The sequence below is a fragment of the Macrobrachium nipponense genome, chromosome 32, assembly GCF_015104395.2.
Source record: "Macrobrachium nipponense isolate FS-2020 chromosome 32, ASM1510439v2, whole genome shotgun sequence".
Lineage (NCBI taxonomy): Eukaryota > Metazoa > Arthropoda > Malacostraca > Decapoda > Palaemonidae > Macrobrachium > Macrobrachium nipponense.
The window spans coordinates 28,181,457-28,204,775 of record NC_061094.1 but is presented as its reverse complement, the minus strand read 5'-3'; the positions used below and the strand labels follow the sequence as shown (position 1 = coordinate 28,204,775).

Here is a 23,319-nt window from a genome sequence, read left to right as displayed (position 1 = left end):
TTTGTGGAGGTGGACCCCCACGAGGTTTGTACTCGTTGTCGAGGGCGAGAGTGCTCTCGTAACGAGCCATGTATGGTTTGTATGAATTGGTCCGAGGCGCAGTGGGTGCTGTACGAGGGCAGGAAGAGACTTAGGCCGGCCAAGAAGTCATCGGAAAGTCCATGACTCCTTTGGTGACGGACACTTCGTCCTCTTTCCTGCCTCCCGGCCAGCCCCACCCCCACGGTTTGCGCCTTCCCCTGCGGGGGGGGTAGCGGAGTCCGTTTTCCTCTCTCGATCCGTCGAGTGTGGAGGAGGGCGCCCGCTACCCGGAACGTACAGTTGTATTCGGGGTCTTCTGTCCGCTCTGGGGGGGGAATTTCGCCCCCCAGGCGCGGGGAATCCCCTCCTATTAACCCGACTCTTGTCTCCGCAGTGTGTCAGCAGCGAAGGACGACTTGGGACAGGTGTGGGAGTCCGCTGGGACTGCAGGGAGTGCCCAGCATCCAGGGGTTGATACAGCGGTTGGCGGGGTCGGCCGTGGTCACTCATGGTGCGGTGACCACCACGACGACCACATTAACTACCCCTGCGTATGAGATGCCACCACATCTTGTATATACGCCTCACATAATGTCGGTGACACCCACGGTGGCAGTACAAAAACCATTGCCGCCGTTCCAAAGAGGAGGCGATGCCACCACCACCTGGATTTTTTCCTTTGCCGACCCGACTTCCGCTGCCCCAAGAGTACCCCCCTGACCTGCCGCCAGTGCCACGGATGTCGGTGACTGTCGACAGGACGCCTGGCTCTCCCTTAGTACCTGCCGTGCCTGCCGTACCTGTGGCCGCTCCAGCGACTCTTTCCTTTTCAGGTGCACATTCAATTTCAGATGTTCCTGCTGTTCCTGCTGTTCCCGGACCTGTTTTCCTGCCGTTCCCGCTGCTGTGTTGCTGTAACAGTCTCAGTCCTTTCCGGACAGGTGCAGTCGGGCCCTGTTGCTTCGGCAACTGCCCCGGCTCCCGCCTGGATGGAAGACCTGACGTCTGTCCTGCGAGCCTGGCGAAGAAGAAGAGGAAGAGGAAGAAGAAGGTGTCGTCATCGTCTTCATCGTCTTCTTCGTCGTCTGCCTGCTCTCCTTCCCCTTCGACTTCTAAGGCCAAACAGCCGAAGAAGAAGAAGGTTGCCTCCTCCCCCCCTAAGAAGACTCCTTCGGGATCTTCTAAGGGCCCGGCTCCGCTCAGGCGAGCGAGTGGGGAGCTCTTCTGCTGGTCCTCCTGTTCCTTCGGGTGCGGGGCCCGTCGCTTCTTCTGCAAAGAAGAAGTCGACGGGGACCAGAGGTGCATCAGCTTCGGCTGGTGCGTCCTCACCTGGTGCTAGTTGGTTTCTGCCGCTAAGCCAGGTTCCGTCTCGGCTGCTTCTCGTTCGCAGAGAAGCACCGAGTGGACGCTCTTCTAAAGAGGACCGTCCAGCCAAAGTTTCGACGGCCGAGCTCGCTCGCCGTCAAGACAGCGGCACGGAGCAGAAGACTGGCGAGAGTCGTGCACACGACTCTCGCCAGGCCACTGGACGCTCTCGCAGCGACCAGCCGGCTGCTCGGGCTGACGTGACGGTCACTGACCGCCACGGGTTTTGAGGCGAGGAAGGAGTCCCCACGGCCGCCGGTACCAGCCACGGCTAGTACCAGCGGTTTGACGCGCCGAGAGGACGCTGGCCGGTCTCGACGCGAAAGGGAGCCTAGCAGGTCACCCGTCCGCCGCTCCCGATGGGACCGGGCGAGACGGTGACCAGCGGCAGCTCGCCTGACGCTAGAGAGCGGTCTCGACGTTCTCAGAGCCGCCAATCGCCCCAGGCGAGCGGCGACGCTAGGCCTGCTGCTAGACCGTCACCGCGGGTTGACGATCGGCAGCAGCCCTCTGCACACGCTGGTCCTGCCAGCGAGCGCGGGGGAGCGTCAGGTCTGCCTCTCCTATACCTTCAACCTCCTCGGGCTATACCGGGAGGAGCGAGGTACCAAGGAGCGATCACGAGAGGTGCCCGCTCGTGACCCAGCTATTGACGCCGTACGGCTCAGGCACGGTCTTAGGACCGACCAGGACGTACGCGCAAGTAGTTGGAGGCGACCGTCAGGGGTCTGTCGCTGTTCCTCCTTCTGAAGGAGGAGTATCGAGGGATATGCTCTTGTTGGAGGGACTGGACGGTCCTACTCCACAGGACGCTGTGAGCCCGAGATACAGAGGACTTCGCGGAAGTCATTAAGCTGATGCGTCTGCATATGGCCTCGCGGAAAGGATCGCCGCTACCACCATCAGAGCCCACGTCCCGGCTCGAGTCATTTTGGGGTCCCAAGAGGGAGCCCAAAATGATGATGGGGTTGCCACGATCAGCTTGGCGGACTCAGTCCTGGATCAGGTGGAGAATCTCGTCTCAGGACGGGAGGACTCGCTAAAATCCGGACGGTCCTCTAAGCTGCTTCCTCCTCCTCTACAGCGGCAGAGGCGTTTTTACGTGCCATCAGAAGACCCGATACTGCCGAAACAGGTTAACCCGGAGTTAGCGAGGCTGACTCCAGGTGTGTCCCTGCAGCAGCTCCTGTCGGAGAACCCTATGGTTCTCGCAGCAGGAGGCACTTGCCCTGGAATCTACCGCTTATGTCAGCATTCCAGGCAGTTTCCTGGTTGGATTTGTGGTCCCTCACAATATCCAAGGTGGCGGCCGGCTCCGGGAGTTCTGCTCTCGAAGACGACGCTTCCTTCAGGAGACTGTGCCAGTCTGGAGGAAGAGCAATCTCTTACCTCGCCCATCAGACTGCTAACCTGTGGGCCAACTTGTTTCTTCGGCGTAGGGACGCAGTCCTTAACCCGAGTGACCAAGGGGGCTGGGCGTGAGGCGGCACTCGGGCTAAGAAATGGACCTCTTAGGAGTTCCCCAGCTCTCTTTCCTGGAGAGATGGTGGACGCTGCGGTGGAACGGCGGCGCACTGACGAGAGTGACCGCTTAGTCCACCAGGCAGTCTCGAAGGTTTCTGGCAACCTCGAGTAACTGCGGCCAAACCAAAGAGCTTGGCTAGCGCTTCCACGGCGGCGAAGACGGTTGCACCGTCCAAACCCCGTGTGAAGACTCCAGTTGTTTCGACTTCTGCGAGAGGAGGCCGCAATCAGCCCTCCTCCCAGCCCTCCTTTCCCCGAGGAAGTGCTGGAAAGAAGTCGAAACGAGGAGGGAAACGCTAGGGACGGCGTTCCCCCTCACCTGCTGCCGGAAGTGGGGGGGGTGCCTGGCGAGCCATTGGCGACTTGGCAGCGCTAGACGGCGCCGAGAACTGGATAGTAGACGTCCTTCGGGAGGGATATCTACTACCCTTCGAGTCTCGGCCCCCCCTCATCTCCAAACCGGTCCATCTACAGACCTATGTCCGGGGATCAGCAAAGGACAACGCTCTTCGACAGAGATCAAGACCCATGCTGGCGAAACGAGCTGTAGAAATCGTGGAGGACCAGTCACCAGGCTTTTACAGCCGCCTCTTCCTAGTGGAGAAGGCATCGGGGGCTGGCGCCCGGTGATAGACCTCTCTCCCCTGAACCGCTTCGTTCGCACGACGCGGTTCACGATGGAGTCGGCACGCTCAGTGCTCGACTCGATCATGGGGAACGATTTCATGCTTTCGGTGGACTGAAGGACGCGTATTTTCAAATACCCATCCATCAGTCCTCCAGAAAGTACCCCTCCGCTTCATCTTCGACGGGACGGTGTACCAATTCAGGGCACTTTGTTTCGGTCTCTCAACCGCCCCACAGGTGTCACGCGAGTGTTCACTCTAGGTGTCGGCTTGGGCCCATTCGAACGGGATAACGTCTTCTGAGGTATCTCGACGATTGGCTAGTCCTGGCGAGCTCCCGCTCGCAGTTGCTACAGGACAGAGATCGACTCCTCAAGTTTTGTCGCGATCTGGGGATCGTGATAAACTAAGAGAAGTCCGATCTCGAACCCAAGCAGAAGATGAAGTACCTGGGTATGCTGATAGATACGGTAGCAGGGCAAGTCCTTTCCCGCAGACTTGCGTATCAGCAAATTCAGGGATGGCAGCCGGCCGGTTCCTGTCGCGGCAGGAACAGGCAGCACAGCAATGGCAAGTCGTGATCGGCCATCTGTCGTCACTCGAGAAGTTAGTCCCTCCCCGGGCGTCTTCACCTGCGGTCTCTCCGTGAGGCTAAGGGAGAGTTTGGTCCCAGGCCAAGGATCCTCCTTACTTTCCCCGTGGCTATCACGGACAAGGTGAGCAGGACCTAGCCTGGTGGCTCGACGACAAGAACCTCTTAAGAGGAGTGCCATACGCACTCCCCCCCCGGAGATGCTTCTGTTCTCAGACGCATCGACCGAGGGATGGGGCGCACACCTGGAGGAGTTGCTGACTGCAGGTGTGTGGGACCATCACGAAAAGCACCTTCACATCAATGTCCTGGAACTCAAGGCGGCGTTCAACGCTCTCCGAGAGTTTCGGACCGCTTGGTGGGACACTCAGTGGTGTTGATGTGCGACAACACCACAGTAGTGGCATATGTCAACAAGCAGGGGGGGCTAGTGTCTCTTCCGCTCCATCAGTTGACGGTGCAGGTGCACGAGTGGGCCACGCTCACTCGATAGAGCTGTCAGGCACGCTACATTCCACGGCAACCAGGACGGATGTAGTAGCGGACAAGCTCAGCCGTCGGGATCAGGTGATAGGGACCGAATGGTCTCTACACCAAGATGTGGCGGAAAGGCTCTTCAACCTGTGGGGGCGAGGCCGGTCGTAGACCTGTTCGCCACCCGGCACAACAGGAAGACCCAGGTGTTCTTCTCGGGCCGTGCCGGACCCATGGGCAGCTGCAGAGGACGCTCTCCAACACCCCTGGGACAACCTCTTCGCTTACCGCCTTTCCTCCCTTCTGTCTGATTCGGAAAGTGATCAGTCGAGCGCTGGTCACTCCCAATCTCAGAATGATCCTGGTGGTCTCCCAAACGGCCTCAAGCCGTTTGGTATCCGGACCTGCTGGCTCTTCTTGCAGACGCACCGAGAGAGCTACCCAACTGGCACAACCTTCTAGCCCAGCCACACGTAGAACGGTACCACCGCGCAGTCCAGTCCCTTCAACTTCACGGCTGGCTGTTATCCACCATCTCTTGCGAACGACGAGGCTTTTCTCGTAGCGCAGCAACAAGATGGCTGGACACGTCAGACAGTCCTCTGCAGCTGTGTACCAGGTGGGGAAGTGGGCCGTCTTCTGTGGTTTGGTGTCGTAGACAGGGTTTGTCTCCGCTCAGAGCCACTCTTCAGCAGGTAGCGGATTTCCTCGTGTTTCTTCGCCGAGAGAAGCTCCTCTCAGTACCCACAGTTAAGGATATAGAGCCGCTCTGGCTCTCGTCCTAAACGTGACTGGATATCACGAATTCGTTCGAGATATCCTTGCTAATGAGGAGCTTCGAAAGGTCTTGCCCACCCAGGGAACTCAGGCCCCCTGCGTGGGACGTGACTCTCGTCCTTAGGAGTCTGACTCGAGCACCGTTCGAGCCACTCCGAGAGTCGTCAGACAGGGATCTGACCCTCAAGACCCTCTTCTTGCTGGCCCTGGCATCGGCGAAGAGAGTAGGGGAACTACATGGCTTTCTTATGATGTTAAACATACCAGAGGCTGGGGATCTGTGACGCTCGATTTCGTCCCGAACTTCGTAGCTAAGACTCAGATCCGTCGATCCCTGACGACAGGTTCGAGTCTTTCACGATCCCCTCCCTGCTGGACTTTACAGATAACGATGCGGATGAGATGCTGCTTTGTCCTGTGAGGGCGCTACGGCGCTATCTGAAGAGAACTCGACATCTCAGCCTGAGTGTCGACGCCTCTTCGTTAGCACTGGGTCACCAAGAAAGAAGTCTCCAAGAACAACGCTTTCTTTCTGGCTACGTGAGGTGATCAGGAGAGCGTACGAAGCTGATGGTAGCGACGACATCCGTACGCTCCGACCGAGAGCCCACGAAGTCAGAGGTATCGGACCCTCCTTAGCGTTCCGTAAGAACTTCTCCGTGGCGCAGGTCCTGAAGGCAGGTGTCTGGGCCAACCAGACCACCTTCACGTCCTTCTACCTTCGGATATTGCCCACAAGTCCTTGGATACTTTTTCCTTGGACCTGTGGTGGCTGCTCAACACGTTGTGTAAGCTTACCCAGCACCCGAGCAGGCAGAACAGCATCGATTCCTGGTATGACTGGGAGAATGCATGTGTGAATGAGAGAGTGACTGGCTTCTCTTCACCATCTTTTTCTACCTCTACCTGTGGGCAGAGGGATACGGTCGTTACCTTGCTGGAAAGGAAGTCAGATGAAGGTAAGCTATTTAACAGAGCTCCTTCATATCTCTTTAACTAGAGATAGGAGTAAATATCCACCACTTCTCCAACAAGGGGGAGAAGTGGATGCCAACATGAGACAAACCCATTACTTTACATTGGCTCATGTAAAGGAAAAAGTTCTTAACAATGCTGGTACGAAGAGATACGCTTGCCCTCTCTCTTAGTACTCGGCCCAGAGGTCTGACCATTGATCCTGCGGTTTCACACCCCGATCAATCGGACAGAGGCTTGGATCCCTCCCTCGCTCTTACGACCAGGGAGGCATTCCAGGGATGGACGAACACCGGTCTGTTCATTAAAAGACTCGATTCCACCCACCAAGAAGTGAGTCTTCCTATTGTTAAAGGACCGATGGTTTGTATTACGTATCGGAACAAATGACAATTTGTCGAAAATTGCATTTTTCCTAACTATACAAACAAACTGAGGTCCTTTAACATAAAGTCCCTCCCTCCCATGCCACCCCATCACTCTGCGTATTTTGCATGGGCCAAAAGCAAAAGTGATTTGTTTACCTCCCAGTCGCGCGGCGCGCGACGATCGGACAAGCAGTTAACTACCGTTCTCCCCTTGTTCGAAGCTTACGACCGTTCAGCTGCCGCTAGCTACTTCCTATTGTTAAGGACCTCAGGTTTGTATAGTTAGGAAACAAAAATGCAATTTTCGACAAATTGTCATTTTGAACCATGAGACGCCTAGAATTGGCGAGCTAAGCCAGTCTAAAAGTTGCCACTAGTAAAAATATGGGCTGTTAAAATGATGGGAATCTCTTTTCTGCCCTATTTCTCCAAAAATCGATGGCATATGATATTGATACTCACCCGAGGTAATCTGCCACCACACAAAAACCTGTTATTGATACTCATATGAGGGTATCCATCCATGAAGGGTTAAGAGAATGGCTACGTTTTATATAAAAGTGGTGCAATGTGTAACTAACTGATTGCCTGCTGATCCCTACTTTCAAGTACAGTGGAACCTCTACATCCGAAAGTCCCTACGTATGAAAAATCCAGGTTACGAAAGCAAAGACGAAAATTTTTTTGCTTCTGTGTACGAAAGTAATTCAGGTTGCGAAAGGGTGAAGTCCGAGATTCCCCCGGGCTGCCGAGAACAATTTTAAAATTCACGCACTACCAACTCAGTAGACTCGCCACCATCTTCCCGCTCTCCCATTGGTTCCTGATGCTAATCACCGCTGTAAGATCCTGCTCTCCTATTAGTCAGCATCTGTCCCATCATGCCTCCTATGTAAAGCCGTTCCTTGACCATTTTTTGTGGTAGCATTATCGTAAACACCTGAAATTCGTTCGTTCACATATATTTCGTTTGTTAACATAAATTCGTGTTAGTGATTTCGCTTACGTTGTACTGTAAGTTACTTTATCGTGTTGTGTGTGAACTTAATTACTTACGTTATTAGCCATGGGTCCCAAGAATGTTGCTGAAGTTCGCAGAAAGAAGAGGATGCTTTCTATGGAGACGAAGATGGAGATAATCAAGAAGTGTTAATGTTTTCTGCCATTTGTTAATGTTTTTCGTAAAGTTTAGTGTTAATGTTTTCTGCCATTTTTTAATGTTTCGTAAAGTTAAGTGTTCATGTTTTCTGCCATTTGTCCTTCTCCTCTGTCGTCACTTTCGAACATCGCCTCACTCGAAAGGTAAGGTTCCACATTTTACTACATACGTACGTACATGTACGTTCAGTATTTCTTGTACCCTGTATACTAATAAACTTTATTTACAGGTACAGTCATGGTTATGTTAGGTATTGAATGGTCCAAATTGTTGTATTTCATTGTTGATTGGTCAATTTAGCTTAATATAAAACGTAGTTCTAGATACGAAAAAATCAGTTTACGAAGGCTGCTTCAGAATGGATTAATTTCGTAACCTGAGGCACTACTGTAATAGGGAGAAGCTGCATGTGTCAGTTTAGTGGATGATTAATTATGTATTTTTCAACTAATGCAAATGATTTTGTACTTGATAAAAGTCTTCTAGAGTCTCGGGTGTAACAGCCAGTGGTGACACATGAACTGAGGTTTTTTAGGAAGAAAGTTGAATCGATTAAATGTTGTAGGTATTTGGTGCTTGTCATTTTACCTGGCACATTGTATGAAGAAATTTATGTTTAATCAATATAAATGAGTTTTTTGAATGGTTGTTTTTATAAAAGCTTGAAAAAACTAGTTCACGACCAAAGTACAACTTTTATATACCCTTTTAGATTAGTATATATTTTCCTTTGCAGGTGGGCCCTCTGATTTTAGCAGGCGATGAGTTATCGAAGCACAAGTTGTTAGACCTAAGAAGAATAAAACCTGTATCACAAGCCACTCTGCGATATGATGATTTTAAACCTGAACCTGTGGAAAACATAGTTAAAGAGAAGGTATTTTTTTTCATGTTCAAAAGTAGTATTAAGTTTTAGACAATAGCTAGGAACTGATTTAATTTATGCACTTAGTGAAATTATCCAACTGTCCAAGACTAGCAAATAAACTGTCTCTGAACTGATGTATAAAATAAAACCTTACTGAACATTATCTCTAGATGATTGACATTATTGCACTAAATACACGAAAATATGATTGCAAAGTTAGTAATTGAATAAAAAAGTAATGTTTCTCTGAAAGAAATTGTAAGCTGTGTATAGGATATCAGATGCAAAGATTGGATCAGTTTGCTATTCAGGAATCAGTGGATCCTGGATATGTGGATTACCCAGCCAACTGTAACAGGATTCATATATAGAGGCACAAATGGTTGTTAGTGAGTGAGCAGTGGGATAGAATGCACTGAAAAAATGTGTATTGTGTTATAAAAACTCAATTTAAACTTGTTCCTTAAGAGTTCAAACACATTATGAATAGTACGTACTGATATAAAGAGATGTATGTAGAGTGAATTCCTCCTAATTCAGTATAACCTCATCTGTGGTATAATAATAACTTTCTAGCATTTGATAGGTGGAGAACCCTAGTATGGCAGGTCTGATTCTGTCAGTGGTTACCACTTTGCTAATCATTTTTCCAGTACATAATTCACTTTGAAATTCCACTATTTGGAGTAGATTCAAATTGTTACTTACAAAATATGAAAATGGACAGGTTACTTATTAGATTCAACAGTTTGGCTCCATAGGGGAGAAATATTACTATTTTTGATATCGTAGTCGCTGTCTCGTCCTCAGATTGCCCTTTTCATGGTCTATCCAGACCTCCATGGTGACCAGACTAATGTCAAAGAATTCTCTTTTTAGCTGGTTGTGTGGCCTAGTATTGTGTTGTAATGATAAACATTATAACACCTAATAGAGTATAAATGGACTCAGGATAAGTGGGCCACTTTCTCTTATCCTCAGTAAATGCTGAACTCGGTTTACCTACATCAAAACCTGCAAGAAGAAGTGGCTATGTGCATATGCACCAGATCTACTGTTGCTACTGAAGGACTTTCTGAGGCTACTGCCTCAAAGAGTAAATTTACTCAAACAACCCCACTTCAACTGATTCCACCAAGGATTGTCCATTATGGCCCTAACAGATTACAGACTGTCAGGAAACTCCTCCAACAAAAAGGGTTTTCAGGAGCAGTGTTGGAAGCTATTGCTAAATACAGAAAATCTTCGTCCGACAGTCTATCAGGCTAAGTGGACAATCATTAGGGATTGGTGTAGAAGACATGATATCTCATTTTTTGACTTTTTTGAGTAATACAGCAGACATCTTATGAAGTCTAGAGGCCTTTCATCATCAACTATTAGAGGATACAGAGTAATGTTTAGTTCTGTATTCCTTCATAAGGGTTTAGTCTTTTCTACCAACCAGGACATCTCGGACCTCATATGGTCCAAAGGCTCAGAAACAGTTGCTTGGAATTTAGATGTGGTTCTTAAATGGTTTTTATATATATGATATATATATATATATATATATATATATATATATATATATCTATATATATATATATATAAATATATATGTATATATAATATATATATATATATATATATATATATATATATATATATATATATCATATATATATATATATTACATTATATATAAACTACAAATCTATATAGATATACAGTACCATTCATAATACTTTGCGTGGTAGGGAAGATGGAAGAAGAAAAAAAAGTTCAACAAACAAAAAATAATCAGGAAAAATCAATTTTTAAAGCAACCATCATAAAATTTGGAATGAATAATCACCAACTCCTGCCCTATTACTTGATAGGCATGCCACAACGTTTAAGGACTTTCTGGGAGTGTCCTGGGCATTGAATCTGAAAACCGCTGCAGGAGGGACTCGTACAGATTGTCCCAAGCGAGTTTCAAACTTTGCGCTGCAAGACGTGTCCACATTCAGTAACTTTCTTTTTATGATTGCTTAGTGATTGAAATGGCTGGGGAATTCCCTGGCTAGTCGTGGATATATTCAATTCCACAATCTCTAAGCCACAAAGTATTCTGTTTGGCGGTATGATCCCCAGTGCACGAATCTTAATCCAATGCCATTGAAAATCAGCCATTGAAACGAAAAAAAATTCGGCTGAGTGAAATTGACATATTGGGAACTTAACTAGAGCTACTAACTCACTCAGAAAGTGTAACTCTGTGTAAGAGCTCTTCAGTAACCTGTTGGATGTTGTGACAGTAGGATGTTGAATTTTTTTCTCGTGCTCTGCCATAGCCGTTGCTAACATTATTTTGTGTGGTTGTATTAACAATGTCTAAACCGTATACTTCCATTGAAATATCGTGTGAGAGTTATACAACTTTACGAGGAAGGCCTTAAAACTGGTGTAATTAGCCAAATAATTGGCGTGAAACAACAGACTGTCCAAAACATTCTGAAAACTTTTTGTGAATCGAGAGGGAAAAAAGTACCCAAGGCTAGGACCAGCACTGGGAGGCCCCCTATTATTAGTAAGAGGGGGTTAAGAGTTCTCGCCAGAAACATTGAGACCTCAATGTTCCTGGCGAGAACTCTTAACCCCTTCATTTTGAAACAAACGGGAAGTCTCTAACACAATATTTCGATTTATGGTGAATTTTTGAAAACCGCTTTTCTTTTTACGTCCGCGCGTTACAAATTCATGCATCATTTTGTGATAATATTTTCTCTGTGTTGCCTTGATAGTTCTACAATGTGTTATATATCAAAATGATCGCAATTAGTGTACAATACAATGAAAAAAATTAACTTGTTAGCTTTAACCGTTTTGCTCACAGCGCGATTTGTATACAATTATTTATGATTTTTTTTTTTCACGCTGTCATATATCCCAATATTTATATATGATAATATTTTTTTATTTCTGATGGTTGCATACTAAACATCAGGCAATGGCCAAAAAAGGGAGCCAAAAATGAACGCTGGCATACGGGAGACGATTTTTAAAATACCGCTTCGGCGTTTAAGGGTTAAGAAACGTGCTTGGTGGCAAATATAAGCATGTTTTCTGTGGCTCTTATTAAGAGGGCCTTTCTGCACGTAACCTTTGAGAGAGGGGTCTGATTTTTTAAAGATCCCCTTTACAGGAGGGGGAAGGGTGAGATTGTTTCCACCCAAGCCTGTTTAAAATAAATGCTGTCCCAAAGGGGGTCCCCAAGTGGAAGACTTCTATTACCTGTGGTGTCATCGATGTCAACCCCCAACAATACCATTCTTATTGGTATCAGCCTTTTCCTCTGCCTCTGCCCTTGATTGGCATTCCAGGTGTTGTTTTTCTTTTTTCTATAAGAGGGTCTTTTGAAAAAGATTTTCTTGTTTTTGGGGCCGTCCCTTTGTGAGGCATTGTCCCTTCTGACCACCTACCTATCTTTGAGGAAAAAATTTTTGGGGTTACTGAAGCCTTTCCTTTTTAGTGAGCCTTTTTGGGTTTGGTAAGGGGAAATTTTGGTTTTTTGTTTCCTAAATTCCCCTTTTAACCAAAAGAGAATAGACCATGCTTTTTGCTGCATCCTTGAGCCCATAAACAGTTTTTCGTCACTTTCATAATCCACTCCAACCAGTACTTCCCTAAAGTGGCTAAACATAGTACTGTACTTCTCTTTGTATCTCATCACCTTGTAAATTTGTAGTTTTGACATCTAGTGTATAACAATTCTAATCTTTCGATTTTATTCTGGTCAAACAAAATTTTAAAATTTCATCATTGCATGTGGGAGCGTCTTTTTCCCATTCCGCCATCTTTTCAAAACCTCTAGCTACCAATCTTGCTTTACATATCCTTTCCCCCGCTTTTACCTTTTCAGTTACTATCCATCTTGTAGATACAGTATAGCTTTTTGTCCAGCATCATTTACCTCCTCATATACTACTTTGTTTTCTCTCCAACTTTGTAGTTCTTTTTCTTTAGCTTCCATTATGCTTCTATTTTCAAATCCCAGCAACACTTCCTCTTCATCTTCAATTTTTTCTACGTGACTATAATCCCTCAAGTTAACCAATCCTTTGTCACCTGACTGCGAGTCTTGTACATTGTAAGAATCACCCCATGATTTGCTTGGTCTTTTTCCTGCAATGCTTAATATAATCCATTCTTCTACATGTCCTGTGTCATTGTTTACAGCCCTAACTCTATTTCCCTTTTTGAATTTTGGTATCAATACTATTAACTCACCTTCTATTAACTCACTTTCCCCGTCATCTTCCATTGTTTCCTCTACCACATCTCTTTCTATATCCTCTTCTGTCTGCATTCCTTCTCCAGCCCACTATTATCTCCTCTCCTTCCTGCCTATCTTCACTCCCTTCATTTGGGCCATCAGATCTCTCACAATACGTGATTTATCTATTCAAGAATATATCTTTTCTATTTTTGGAGATAGTCTTTGAATCCTAGTAATGTGTATTCTAGCTACTTCTCTTAAGAATCCCCATGTTTAACTACTACTATTTTCCCTGATACTCCCACTACCTGAGCAGGACCTCTCCATACATTTTCATCTCGCACCACTGCTTCTTCAAATTCATGTTCTCAGACGTTTTTGTTTAACGCAATTCTTATTTTATTACGTGACTCATTTTTTATAAACACTTTTCTGGCCTTGTGCATTGTATTCAGTGTCTCTCTACCATAATTTGTTCCATTCCTTTCTCACTGCTCGCTGGACTTGAACTCTCTTTTCTCATTAGATTAGGCAGGGAAGGGTTTTTTCCAAATACTAATAGGTTAGGAGAGAAACCTCCATTATTCATTAAGCATTTCCTAGCACTCATTACCCTTTTCAGTGCTATGGACCAATCTACTTCCTCATCCTCCATCATCTTTCTTACACCTCCCTTCATCATGCCTATGGTCTTTTCACATAATCCATTGCTCCATGGAGATACTGATGCTGTTGCTAATACTTTAATATTCCATCTTTCTGTCATCCTCCTTACTTTTTCATTTTGAAATTCTCCCCCATTCTTTTGACAGTATTTTGGAAGGTGCTCCAAATATAGCAAACCAACCATCAAAAAGTGTCTTTATTATAGTTTCTGGTTTCTTATCTTTTTTCCAAAAAGCCTGGCAAAACCTTGTGGACATATCTACCATTACCAAGAACTTTCTCTCTTCTATCTCTCCCACATCCATTGCTACAACTTCATTAAACGATTTACTCCAAGAAAATCCTGCTACTGGTTTAGCTGGATTTCTTTTGTATCTTTTACATACCTCACAATTTCCAATCAGGTGCATTAGTAAATTTTTATTTCCTCCTTTTCTTTCTCTATTAACCCATCACTCCATTGTGCTTCCCCTTTTAGCTTCCATATTTTATCTCCACTTACGTGACCAAACTGTGAATGTAATTTCTTCATTTTGCTCTTAATTTCCCTCAGACTTTCCCCTTCCAATCCTCCAGTAATAATTCTTCTACCTTCCTCCTCCTAATTGGTATTCTTAAATGACCCTGTTTGTCTTCTCTTCACTTTATCTTCATTCCCCTAATACTTCTATTATGACTCTATTATGACATAATTTTCTTTCAAATTTATGGTCATACCCATTTTGCTCATGGCTTGGTTACCTATTAGCTATGGTGTATCACCCTGTAGAATTTCTGTCTTCAAATAAAACTTCTCATTTTTTAATACCACTGGTATTTCCATTACTCCTTTTGACTTATAAGATGTCTCACCAAAATTGAACACTCTATTAGACTCTGTCCTAGTATCCTTCATTCTCATCAGCTCTTCCTGACTCAAACCCATAACAATGCATGCTAGTCACAATTCCCTGCAAACTGACTATTTACATCCTGTGTCTCAAATTGCATCAACCACTTCCCACAACTTTTCCCCTTACTTTATTAACTTCTTGTACATAAACTACGTCTTCTGGTCCAGTTTCTGTTTTCTGTTTATTTTCTTCTTGTTTTGTTTTTGTTTTCTTCCTATTATGAAAATTCTGAGGACAATCCCTAGCCAATGCCATTCCAAACTGCATATTGCACATAATGTTACTATCCTTTTTTTGTTTATAGGATTTCTTCCACTCCTACCTCTGTTCCATCTTCCTCAATATCTCTGGTTTTCCCTTTCTCTCCCAGAACTCGCATTGCCTTCTGACCCCCACCATTCCTGTTCCTCTCTATTCCCCATTCCCTCAAATAGTCTTTTCATTATTTGCGACACTGTTTTGTATGCTATCTTTCCTAGATCACAAGCTGCTAATACCATTTGTTTTTTTTATAATCCATGAGATTTGCTTGTTCCAATACATGAAAACCCTTCACTTCTCCTTCAAGCGTGCTTTTCCCCATTGCTCTGTCACACTCTGATGCTGCCTTTTCATACTTAATTAAAAAGTACCTCATCATTTCACTCTATTCTCTTCCCAGTTTTAGATAGGCTTCATCTAGTTTGGATAGAACTATCTTTGGACCCACGGTACCCTAAGTTCATTTCTATCTATTCCTCCTGCTACTTCTTGATCTTTCCCTTTTAAGCTCATTCTTATCTCTATCGCCAGGTATTTTGCATCTTCTCCAAACAACAATAGCCAATCTTCGACTTGACCTCTCCATCCTTTGTAATCTTCTTGTATTCCACTAAATCTCGGACATTCCCATTTCCATCTAATCTCCCTTTGTTCACTGTCTGATCCGACCATCTTTAATCAACCACGCTGTGCTACCAGTTTGAATATTTTCCTAGCCTAATCTTTCCTTTTGAACACAGTTGTGCACTCTTCCCACTTGTTCACATTTTCTGGTCCCAGTATACCCCAGTTCACACCTTTGAACAACACCACAACAAGACTTACAACCCAAAAACTCCTATCAGCTCTCTCCTACCAACCAAACAACCCTCACACTTGTCTCCTTCTCCACTCTGTTATTGTTTACATTCCACCTGATGCCGCCACCATCTTGTCTTCTATGATGTCATCCTATGATGTCACAAGTCACAACACAACTTAGATTAAATAACTTTGACTAAACTGACACACTTTATTCATATATTACAAAGACCCGCTCTCGAAAGTTTCCAATTGCTTGGTCCCTGAACAAGGTTCTTAGACTTTGTTCAGGGACCAAGCAGTTGGAACCTTTCGAGAGCAGGTCTTTGTAATATATGAATAAAGTATGTCAGTTTAGTATAAAAGTTATTTAATTTTTATTGTTATAGTTATTATCTGCATTGTTGAAATATGGTGGATGTTCAATGTATAGGAAGCATATGGTTGATGTTAGAATGTGTCTATTGATGTATCTAACTTGTGTTGTGACTTAGCAAACTGGGCTCTCTTAGACGGAGACAATGCATCATGCAAACGGCTGACCATCAGTCATTATTATCCTCTGGCTTGTCATTCCGGACCAAGAATGAGATTCTTTTGAGAAGGAAATCTAAGTAAACTAGATGTAGCAGACAAGACATTATGCCCAGTTCAAGCGCTTAAGGTCTACGTAGAGGTCATGGCAAACATCCCGGAAAATCCATGTATTCCTATATTCTAGCAACACTATTGCCACGAGCTTGAACAAATTCGACTACACTGTGTATCAGTAAGTAGCATGGGTAGTCCTAACCCATAGGCACCACAGTGGCAAACCACATATCTTCCTAACAGGTGGGTATGCTAACTATCACTGGGGAAGGTTTGAAAATACTGCAGCCATACCCAGCATGTTTTATAATAATAATAATAATAATAGTTTTTATCATCAAAAAAAGATTAATCGGCGACATCCACACTTGCTGAGGTAACATAAAAGATGGTAATCAAAATAATGATGATAACCATAATAAAATTGAGACTAGTTAAAAAATTGAATGTAACAAAACTATATTGAGTATAATCACAGTAATAATGAAAAAAGGAAAATACCAGTAATAACAATAATTGTAGCAATACATAATACGGAATGACAGATTATGCTGATAGCATTTTGCAAAATCAGAGATAAAGTCATTTAGGGAACAAACACTTCATTTTCCCAAAGTCATTTAGGGAACAAACACTTCATTTTCCCATCTCCCCCACAATTTAGATCTTCTTCATGCCTCACTACTTAGAATGCTTTGTATGAGTGAATTGCTGCTGTTTCACAGTCACACAAGATTTTCACATGGTCACTTGATGTCAACACCACATGTTGACCCAATAAAGTGCACCCATGACAGTATGACAGTGCAGCATTTACTTGTTGAATCTCCAAATTGAACCCAACAAAGATCGATTTGTCTGCTAAGTTCGGAAATGAAAAGTATTCTTGCTGAAAGCAAAGATTTTTCAATTAACCCTTAAATGCCAAGCCTCTATATACCAAAGTGTCTTTCGTGTGCCAGCGGTGTTCGAAAGTTAGCGCCGAAGCGGAAATTTTTTTTTTTTTAAATCACAGCACGCTTAGTTTTTAAGATTAAGAAATCATTTTTGGCTCCTTTTTTGTCATTGCCTGAAGTTTATATGCAACCATCAGAAATGAAAAAAATATTATTATCATATATAAAAATTGGAATGTATGACAGCTGAAAAATAAATTTCATATATAAGTGTATACAGATTGCGCTGTGAGCAAAACGGTTAAAGCTAATGAGTTAATTTTTTTTGTATTGTACATTAAATTGCGATGATTTTGGTATATAACAAATTGTAAAACTATCAAAGCAACACAGAGAAAATATTATCACAAAATGATGCATGAATTCGTAACTCGCGGACGTAAAAAGTTTTTTTTTTAAATTTACCATAAATCAAAATACAGGCAGTCCCCCGGTTACGACGGGGGGTTCCGTTCTTGAGACGCGTCGTAACCTGAAAATCGTCGTAAGCCGGAACGAAGTTTGGAAATATGTCTTAAACTAATAAAAAGTTGTAAAACCTTACTTGTAATCCTTTGGTTACACTACATGTATCCTGTAGTTTTATGTACAACCTGGAGTTATTTTCATAAAAAAATGCTGATTCTTGAAGGTAAAAACTATTGTAATCCTCTGGTGACACTACATTCTTGAAGTTTTTTGTACAACCTGGAGTGATTTTGCCAAATCTTGAGGGCTACAAGAACAGTTGATTACTATTTACGTATCATGTAGACTAATTAAAGTAAACTGAAAAAAATAAATATATTCTTTTACCGTATCTAGGCTTATATATTAGTATCAACAAAACATTTCCTGGCATAAGTCAGAGGCTGTTTAATGAAACGAACACTTCTCTGTCCTATCTGTTCAGAAAATAAACGTTACGTCAATCCCCAAGACCATTGTTGCCAAGACCTCTCTCCTCTCTCTCTCTCTCTCTCTCCTCTCTCTTCTCTCTCCTCTCTCTCTCTCTCTCTCTCTCTCTCTCTCTCTCTCTCTCTCTCTCTGATCAAATTACACTGGAACCTTGACGTACGATTGCCCTAATATACGAATGTTTTTGAGATACACGAAAATTTGCAAAAATATATGCTTTGATATACAACGAAATATTTGAGATACGATTTTACGATGTGATAGTTGTATAGGCGACCGATAAATGGCATTCAGTCTGTTTGTTGGTGCTGCATCGTTAACACGTCGTTGTTTAGTTTGTTGTATTTGTGCCTATTTTTCGTGTTATTTTGTCTATTTTATTATTAACCATGGATCCCAAAGCTAAAGACAAAGCAGGTGATAAGAAAAAACCCAAGAAAATTATTTTGATGGAAGCAAAACATGAAATTATAGCAAAGCAGGAAAGTGGCGTTCGTATCGTCGATTTGGCAAACGAGTATGGTCGAAATCCTTCTACAATATCCACGATCATCAAGCAGAAGGAAGCTATAAAAACCTTCCAAAGGCATCACCATTATTTCTAAACTACGAACTGATTAAAAAATATAAATAAAAATTAGTTTAGCAATGTTATTTCATTTGTGTTTATTACGTAGTTATTAATGTACATACGTAAATAAAAAGAGAGCAAATCGTTCCCTGCCACCCTTCCCTACCTCCTCCCCCTGCTGGCCTCACGTCATCTTTCGTTGTGATAAGTAAAATTCCTTTCTCTTTTTTATTGTGTGTGTTATTACTCGTTTATTTGTGTATAAATTGTGTATATTATATGTAATGTAGCTGTGTTTAGGTGTGGTTTCATAGCGCTAGAACGGATTAATACATATTACATTATTTTAAATGGGAAAAAATGCTTTGAGATACTACTGTTTTGATATACGACAATGGTAACAAAACAAATTAAATTCGTATGTCAAGGTTCCAGTGTACTGGATAATGTCTCTCTTTGGATACTTCGATTTTGCCAAATCTTGAGGGCTACAAGAACAGTTGATTACTATTTACGTATCATATAGACTAATTAAAGTAAACGTATCTTTAAATAGGCTTATATTATTAGATTCAACAAAAACATTTACTGGCATGAGTCAGAGGCCGTTTAAAACGAAACGAACACTTCTCTGTCCTTAACTCGGAGCGTCGGAAGACGCTCTCTCTCTCTCTCTCTCTCTCTCTCTCTCTCTCTCTCTCTCTCTCTCTCTCTCTCTCTCTCTCTCTCTCTCTGATCAAATTACTGGATAACGTCTCTCTTTGGATACTTGGAATTTGCGTTGTAATCTAACCAGAAACTTCATTTTGTTATTACTGGAAACAAGCAATGATTTTTTCATTATTTGTGCTTTTGGACTGTTATATGTAAACTTTGCACACCGCAAGCCAGTATGTATTCATTCGCTCGGAAACTAGTTCCGCATATGAGGCGTCACTAAAAAACATCGAAAAATACGACATAAAAAGTGTCGAAAATCATCATAACCTCAAAATTTTTGTTGTAATCTAACCAGAAACTTATTTTTATTAATATACTGTGCTAAACTATAAAGGATTTTTATCATAGTATGCGTTTTTTAAAAGTGTCGTTAACTCGGAGCGTCGGAAGCGTCAGCGTCGTAACCTCGGAACAAGCGTCGTAACCCAGGACGGACTTTTCCATTGAATATTTAAGAAAAAGCGTCGTAACCTCGGAACGTCGGAAGCCGGAACCGTCGTGACCCGGGGACCGCCTGTATTGTACTAGAGACTTCCCGTTTGTTGCAAAATGAAGGTAAATTATTGAATATAACTAGACTGTAAGTGTTTTAGCTTACAATTGCAGTTTTCCACCATTTCGGTTGAGTTAAAGTTGACCAAAGGTCGAATTTTTTCTATTTATCGTGATTCATATGAAAATATTTCAAAACTGATAAAAGCTAAAACCATGAGTTATTTTTGTTGTATTCTACATAAAATTGTGCACATTTTCATGTATAACACTTTATGTAATGGCTAATATAAAAGGTGCAAAATTTACGACAAAGTGACAAAAGAATTTCTGAGATTTTTGGCCAAGTTACCGCACGGACGTAAGGAAAATGTTTTTTTTTTCAAAAATTCACCATAAATTGAAATATTGTGCTAGAGACTTCCAATTTGTTGCAAAATAAAAGTAAATGATTGAATATTATTAAAATGTAAGAGTTTTAGCTTACAATTGCATTTTTCAACCATTTCAGTTGAGTCAAAGTTGACAGTAGGATGAAATTTTGGTACTTATTGTTATTTATATGAAAATATTTCAAAACTGATAAAAGCTACAACCATGAGTTATTTTTTGTTGTATTCTACATGAAATTTTGCACATTTTCATGTATAATACTTTATGTAACACCTAATAGAAAACAGTGCAAAAATTACAACTAGGTGACTAAAGAAATGTTGAGATTTTCAGCCGAGTTACCGCGCGTGGACGTAAGGAAAAAGTTTTTTTTCAAAAATCCACCATAAATAAAAATATTGTGCTTAAGACTTCCCGTTTGTTGCAAAATGAAGGTAAATGATTGAATGTTACTAGAATGTAAGAGTTTTAGCTTACAATTGGGTTTTTCGACCATTTCTGTCGAGACAAATGTGACTGAAGGTTGAAATTTTGGCACATCGTTATTTATATAAAAATATATCAAAACTGATAAAAGCTACAACCATGAGTTATTTTTTGTTTTATTCTAGTACATGAAATTGCACACATTTTCATTTATAAAACTTTATGTAATGGCTAATATAAAACGGTGCAAACATTACGACAAAGTGACGAAAGAATTTCTGAGATTTTCAGCCGAGTTACTGCGTGCGGAGGTAAGGAAAAGGTTTTCTTCAAAAATTCACCATAAATTGAAATATTGCGGTAGAGACTTCCAATTTGTTGCAAAATGAAGTTAAATGCTTGAATATTACTAGAATGTAAGAGTTTAGCTTACAATTGCATTTTTTTATCATTTCAGTCAAGTCAAAGTTGACCGAAGGTTGAAATTTTGGCAATTATCGTGATTTATATGAAAATATTTCAAAACTGATAAAAGCTACAACCAAGGGTTGTTTTTTTGTTGTATTTTACATGAAATTGCGCACATTTTCACATATAAAACTTTATGTAACGGCTAATATATAAAACTTTATGTAACGGCTAATATAAAATGGTGCAAAAATTACGACAAAGTAACAAAAGAATTTCTGAGATTTTCGGCTGAGTTACTGCGCGCGGACACAAGGAAAAAGTTTCTTTTTTTTAAATTCGTCATAAATCGTGCTGCGAGCAAAACGGTTAAAAGCTAACGAGTTAATTTTTTGTTGTTGTACACTAAATTGCGATGATTTTGGTATATAACAAATTGTAAGACGATCAAAGCAACACAGAGAAAATATTATCACAAAATGATTAATGAATTCGTAACGCGGATGTAAAAAAAGTATTTTTCAAAAATTCACTATAAATTGAAATATTGTGCTAGAGACTTTGTTTGTTGCAAAAGGAAGGTGATTGATTGAATATTACTAGAATGTAAGTGTTTTAGCTTACAATTGCAGTTTTCTACCGAAAGCAGTTTTCTACCATTTCGGTCGAGTTAAAGTTGACCAAAGGTCGAATTTTTTCTATTTATTGTGATTTATATGAAAATATTTCAGAACTGATAAAAGCTACAACCATGAGTTATTTATTGTAGTATTCTACATGAAATTGCGCACATTTTAATATATAGAAATTTATGTAATGGCTACTATAAAACGGTGCAAACATTACGGCAAACTGACGAAAGAATTTCTGAGATTTTTGGCAAAGTTACCGCGCGCGGACGTAAGGAAAAAGTTTTTCAAAAATTCACCATAAAACGAAATATTGTGCTAGAGTTTTCCAATTTGTTGCAAAATGAAGGTAAATGATTGAATATTACTAGAATGTAAGAGTTTAGCTTACAATTGCATTTTTTTACCATTTCAGTCAAGTCAAAGTTGACCGAAGGTTGAAATTTTGGCACTTATCTTGATTTATATGAAAATATTTCAAAACTGATAAAAGCTATAACCATGGGTTTTTTTTTTTTTATTCTACATGAAATTATGCACCTTTTCATATATATAAAACTTTATGCAATGGCTAATACAAAACTGTGCAAACATTACGACAAACTGACAAAAGAATTTCTGATTTTTTCGGCAGAGTTACCTCGCGGACGTAAGGAAAGTTTTTTTTTAGATTCATCATAAATCAAAATATTGTGCTAGAGACTTCCAGTTTGTTGCCAAATGAAGGTAAATTATTGAATATTGCTAGAATATAAGATTTTTAGTGTACAATTGCATTTTTCGACCATTTCTGTCGAGTTAAAGTTGACTAAAGGTTGAAATTTTGGCACTTACCCTGATTTATATGAAAATATTTTAAAACTGATAAAAGCTACAACCATGGGTTGTATTTTGTTGTATTCTACATAAAATTGCACACATTTTTATATATAAAACTATGTAACGGCTAATATAAAATGGTGCAAAAATTACGACAAAGTGATGAAAGAATTTTTGAGATGTGTCGCTGATGCTTTCTAGTGCGAGAAGAAAGCAATTCGCTCATGCCCGCCTGGGTAACGCTTGTAAACAAAACAACAGCGTGATCTGTAAACTCCCAGCATCCCTCAAGGCGCGTGATTTAAAATTTTTTGCAAACTAGGCCTATAACTATTTTTCCGCGAATATTTAAAAAACTTTTTGTAGTCGACGTACCTTACGTCCACTTAGCACCCAACAGACAATTTTATTTGACGTATAATACGTCCAATCTGCGTTTAAGGGTTAACAACCTCATAAATTTTTTAAGTAAGACAGGTTTCTTAAATAAAGTATAAATTTTTTTTAATAGTTATTTTTTGTTGTTGTTTTTTTTTACTTTTTATTTTTAAATTTTTTTTTTTTATCATTTTATTTTAATTTTCATTTATTTTTTATTTATTTATTTTTGTATTATTTAATTTTTCTCCTTCTTTTCCTTCTTAGGATTAATCCCTGAGAACCAGCCCAAGAAGAGTCTACTTAAGACTCGGAGGTCTGGAAAAACTAAGCCCTATTAATAGTAATCACAGTTGGGTGATCAGACTGGACTTGCAATGATTTTTAAATTGTCCAGATGGTTTTCAGTGAACATCTGTGTGGCGG

General features: G+C 41.8%; 1 protein-coding gene across 1 annotated transcript in view; it reads left to right on the top strand.

Annotated features, from left to right (window-relative positions):
- The window catches only part of LOC135207289 (activating signal cointegrator 1 complex subunit 3-like), a 669,776-nt gene that overhangs the window by 68,710 nt on the left and 577,747 nt on the right, over positions 1–23,319 (top strand). Inside the window, 1 exon segment of the mRNA XM_064238959.1 lies at positions 8,618–8,758. Within this exon segment, the coding sequence (XP_064095029.1) occupies positions 8,618–8,758 (141 nt within the window).